The sequence below is a fragment of the Rhamphochromis sp. 'chilingali' genome, assembly GCF_963969265.1.
Source record: "Rhamphochromis sp. 'chilingali' genome assembly, chromosome: 2".
Classification (NCBI taxonomy): Eukaryota; Metazoa; Chordata; class Actinopteri; order Cichliformes; family Cichlidae; genus Rhamphochromis; species Rhamphochromis sp. 'chilingali'.
In genome coordinates this window covers 40,617,805-40,623,362 of record NC_137930.1, presented here as the reverse complement: position 1 = coordinate 40,623,362, position 5,558 = coordinate 40,617,805, and the positions used below count along the sequence as shown (strand labels likewise).

At 42.3% G+C, this 5,558-nt stretch overlaps 1 protein-coding gene across 1 annotated transcript; it reads right to left on the bottom strand.

Annotated features, from left to right (window-relative positions):
- Nucleotides 1–3,878: 3,878 nt before the first annotated feature.
- Nucleotides 3,879–5,539, bottom strand: LOC308387286 (uncharacterized protein; the record flags this gene model as incomplete). Its single annotated transcript, XM_080867234.1, has 2 exons — nt 5,037–5,539; nt 3,879–4,149 (listed from the first exon to the last, which is right to left on the bottom strand). The coding sequence occupies exons 1-2, from the start codon at nt 5,387–5,389 to the stop codon at nt 3,879–3,881; spliced, it is 624 nt and encodes a 207-aa protein (XP_080723360.1). The 5' UTR covers nt 5,390–5,539.
- Nucleotides 5,540–5,558: the final 19 nt, after the last annotated feature.

Sequence of the window (5,558 nt, the reverse complement as noted above, 5' to 3'; positions counted from 1 at the left end):
CCTCGCTGCCTCGCATCCTTTTCTTGATCTCAGCTGATCTACAGCTTGCCACAGGTGCTCAGCAGCAGTGCTGCTCTTTTTGTGAGCTTATGGTCACAACATCAACAGTCCGCAAGACTACGAACCTCCCTCAAGTTCTTCCTCTTTTCCTCCATCTTCATCAGCCTTTGTCAAATATGTCCACTCTCTTCTGATGTCATCCTGCTCACTGCCATTGAAGATCTTATCATCTTAAGACAGCCTTAGTGCCACCATCTCCAAACCATACATCATTATAGTCCTAAATGTCGTAGGTAACAAGATGCTCAGAATCAGTTTTACTTATAACGCCAAGCCACAGCATCAGTCACATTAAGGTGCTTTATATTGTAAGATAAAAATCTCACAATCATGCAGAGAAATCCCAACAGTGAACAAGCAGTTGGTGAGAGTGAGTTTCTTCCTGTTAAAACTCCCTTTTAACAGGAAGAAACCTCTGGCCATAAAAAGGCTCAGGGAGGGGCGGCCATCTGCTGCCACCTGCTAAGGGGGAGGAGAGGGATACTGGACAAAAGAACAAAAGTAGCAGTAAAGCCTCAGAGCTGCTCTTACATCATCACCAATGTCTCTGCTTCACATCCAGGTAAAGGTGTTTCCTTATGTAGAAAAATGGGGGCGTGACTGTATGCAGATTGCACAGTCCAGCTGCTTCACACAGATTCTGATTGGCTAACATACACAGGGCACATGGATGTTTTCATATGGTACATCAGTAAATGAGGGTCAGCCAGCTAGCTGATAAATTCTAAATCAACTAGCGTGCCCATGTTAGCAACTAACATCAACCAGAGAAAATCCAGTTTAATCTGATGATGTCTATTTGAATAAACAGGAAGTTAACTTTCAGTTTAAGGTAAATTATTATGGTAATGCTAGCAAGCTAACCTAAAAACAAATGATGTAATGTTAAATGTTGATATTTTTTTTACACCATTAAATTGTGTAACAGTATAAAGAGGCTAACTAGCTACCATTAGCCAGGTAAACATATTTTATAATGTGTTCCATTTGAAGTGGGAGGCAATCTCTGAGTTGGAGCCTTCGACTAGATAGCCCCTAAAGTTGGACTTGCTGAGTTTGAAAGTCGGAACAGGAACTCCATTTTTTGAGTTTTTTGAGCACCGTGTACCACATAAAATCGGTTAAGTTCAGTAAGCACAACCAGAATTCATACATAAGGCGCACTGTAGATTTTTCAGAAATCAAAGGATTAATTTGAAGAGTGACTTATTTTCCGAAAAACACTACTAATTATGGCATACATGCCAATCCTCCCGCTTTTTCCAGGACAATCCCGAATTTCCACCCGGACATAATTGAAAAACCATATCCCAGATTGGACCAATCAATTCCAGTTTCCAACAATGGCTATAACTACTGCATCTACTTAGTTTTAATATTACTCTTATTTTTGTTTCTGCGTCGCAAAATAAACTTTTAACATATTTTCAGGCGAGAATGTAGCTGTGTAAACTTGAAATATCTGAGCCGGGGAGAACAGCAAACTCCCGGCACATCGTTTTCAAACCCCCGCTGTCTTTTGCTACTCAGGTTAAACATGATATACAAGTCACTTAAATAACTTAAACATGTTATTGCTTGGCCTTTTTCAGTGTTTTATTATTAGATTAGATTAAATAAAACTTTATTAATCCCTCGGGAGAGTTCCTCCGGGGTTTTCACACAGCTTTTGAATGTCTCCCTAATTTCGAGGTCTCAAGGTTCAGAATATGAATGATGGCCCGCTTGCATGCTCTACCAAAAATTATGCTTTGTGGTGGGTATCTGACAGACGAAAGCCAAACCAGTTCCCCACCACTGAAGTTGCACCATTTTATACAAACCAATTCTGGTTCATCTGTTTCATTCAATGATCTGCTATCGCTCTTATCATTCTTCACGGTGTGTTCACACCGAACGCGATGGACGCGAATAGAGCGTCAGGTTTACATGTAAAGTCAATGGAAAGGCGCGATGACGCGCGTTTGCGGGTCCCGCGAAAATTCGGAAGCAGATTTGCGTCGCGAAAACGCCAAAACGCGTGAAACGCGCGTCAGTGTAGCGCGTCTGGCGCGTTTGACGCGCGAATAAAACCACGCGCGTGAGTTTTTGTGTTGCATTTTGTGCATACGCGCGTTTCGCGTCTACCGCTCGAGTTGGAAAAATCTGAACTCCAGCGTCAAATCGCGCCGCGACAACCAATCAGGAGCCTGGTGACGTGGCTGTTACCTAGGTCAAAGGGGCAGATCCAGCCAAAGCCTTTCATACTTCAATGGAGGGGAAGGCTAATCAATGCGGTAGCAAACAACTCGGAGCTGTACAACACCAGCTGCTTTCAGTACCGAGACAGGAATAAAAAGGACCAAGCTTGGAGGAAGATATGTGAAGAGATCGGGCAACCTGGTAAGTTCATTCATTTCTCTTTTGAAAGTTTTCACTGACCCGGGGAAGCCGCACAAAAGCTAGCAAGCCACCGCTATTTTCCCACTGACGTACAAATACCGTTCTGCTTTTATGCATGTTGTCATTTAGGAATATATTTTATTGTTTATTAATAAACAGCACACAGTGGTCCCGCTGTTCATCCGTCACTGCTTTGCTTTTTCGCTGATTTTTTTATTGCACAGTACAGCATTGCATTCTGCAGCCTGATTGACAAATCTCCTGCGCTTGCCAAATTTATCACGTTTGGTTTTGATAACCATCGCGTCCAATAGAAAAAACAGCACAAAAACACCCATAACTATGAGCCTCATTCGGAAATAGACACCTGCACCGTGAGGGAAAAAGGCGCACGAAAGTGGCGGGCAGATGAAGACAAACCGCGGCATAATAATACTTTTACGTTTTGCAATCTACAAAGGTTTGCACTTTGAGAATCAATTGTGAGAACTGTGACCAGGGGCTAGTTATTCTGAGAACCCCTGCAATAAATGAGGGACCACTGTCTACTCTACGATTATTATATCCAACCTGTTAACATTTAATACTGTATTGATAGAACCAACTGATTCTGCAGCAGAGCATCCCCAGTCCCTGAGCTCCTGCTGCTGCACCCACAGATATGTACAGCAAGCACTGATACCTTTTTAGTCGGTGGGATTCCCTTGTGATCACCTTTACTAAATATCTACAACCAATCTGATTATATCCTGTTATTGTTTTTTTTCAATGTTGAAATTAAAATCTAGTAGCAGCCTTCTAATTTCTTTGTGTTTTGTGCTGTTTTACAGGCCCACAGGGGAGGACAGCTCCGAGGCAGATGAGGGACGGGTCCCAGGACGGTCCATCGGCGGTGGAGCTGGCCATCCTGGAGTCCCTGAAGAGGCCACACCAGTCTCCAATGGAGCATTTCCTCCTCAGCCTTGTTCCTGCTCTGGAGAGCAGCTGGTCCTTTTTATTCCTGTCTCTCTGTAAATTCTTATATTTTATATATTTATGTTTAATGTTTTTCTGTGTGAGAATTTTAATATTATTTCAAATAAATGTTTATAATGACTAATGTCTACTAGTTCTACTACACAGCAAATGTTGGCACACGACTTGACACATGTAGAATTTATTTCATATTATACTAATGACAAAATATACTGATACAGTGGGATGCAGAAGTTTGGGCAACCTTGTTAATAGACATTATTTTCCTGTATAAATCGTTGGTTGTTACAATAAAAAATGTCAGTTAAATATCATACAGGAGACACACACAGTGATATTTGAGAAGTGAAAAGAAGTTTACTGGATTTACAGAAAGTGTGCAATAATTGTTTAAACAAAATCAAGCAGGTGCATCAATTTGGGCACCACAAAAAAGAAATGAAATGAATATTTAGTGTATATCAATGTGTGTGTCTCCTATATGATATATGGGGTGCCTTTGTCTGGACGTGCTTCCCATCCAGAGCTGCACAGCACAGAGGGAAGTTCCAGCGCTCCTGGAATCCCTCTGTGATGGAGCGCCAGTCTCCAGGTGAAGGCACAGCCATGAAGTCGTCCACTAGACAGTCCCAGATGGACGTCGCTGCCTGGGGGGTGATCTGGCTCACCGTGGACACACCGACTCTGAAACTGAACGCGATGGTCCTGAAGGAGTCCCCGGTGACAAGGAACCTGGACAAAATTGTTCAAAATCAGTATTATGTGTACTGCAGTTACAAAATACATTATTCAAATTCCAAAATACTTTTGTGATGTCAGATATAAATCACAAAACTTAAATCTTACATAAAACATTTTGTAATTATAAGGATAATTACAAAATGTATATTAGATAATATCTAAAACAGTTGTGTTTTGTTTTAACTTTAACATATCATAATTTGATTGGTAGCAACTTTCACAACTACAGTGAGCCAATCACTCATAATTCCTAAACATGTCAATCAGGTAGGAATGAAGTAAGACATTAATAGAAATAAAGAGTTGTATGTTGACATGTAGCCCTTTCCTTGCTTAAATCATTAATATTTTTGAAAAATTAATCTGTGATAAGACAGCTTATCAAGATAGAACCATGTAACTAAAGATGAACCAAACTGTTCACAGTTTTATCTAACTCTGTTTCAATAAAGGCTGTGACCCCTGCTATAGAGTCTGACAGCTGCAGGGATTATATACAAATATTCAACTATCCCAGAATTAAACCAGGTCTAAATAAAAAGGAGTGAGTATCACTACAAGGTTAACTCAGTGGTCCTAATGCTACAGTTTGATAGCAGCAAACACCGAGCGCATACATTGATGTGACACCACAGCCATGCTATCATGCAAACACTGATAACAGCATAAATCGAATTAAATCGGGACTTGATGAGAGCTTCTGAGTATCACTAGAAATATTATAAAGAGTCGTCTCTGTACCACAGTTTGCTTTCAGTAAACACCGACAGCATTCACTGTTAGCATAGCACATCCATGTTAGCAGTGTATAACTGGATGGATTAGCATATTAGCACAGATATCAATAAAGGACTACCGTATTAAATAGTTTTACTAACCTCAGGCAGACGGACAGGCGCTCTGCAGGTGGGATTGAGCGCCTGTAGTTGGTGTCTAGGCGGGCGATGCTGGGACCAACGCGGGACAGCAGGTCCTCAAACTGGCCGAGTGAATGACGGTGATAGCGCTGGAATCGGCCGTCATCCAGGCGCAGCTCCTGGAGCAAGTGGTGAAACTCACCAAACTGCTCATGCCTCTGGAGGACCTGATGGACCCAGGTACGGTGAGGACGTCTTTTACGCTGCTGCTCTGCTCTCCACAGTACATAGAGAAGGGAGACTCTCTCTTCAAGCGCTAGCTCGATAGCTGCCATCTTGCAAAGATACCGGTCTGGCACAACTCCCTCCCACATTCCTCCCACATTTCCGGTTCACGCGCGTCAAAATATCATATTTTGACGCGCGATGGATTTTTCTTGGACACGCGTTGAGACGCGAATGTACACGCGTCAAATTAGGGGCGTTTGGGGCGTTTTATTCGCGTCCATCGCGTTCGGTGTGAACACACCGTCAGTCGCTGCC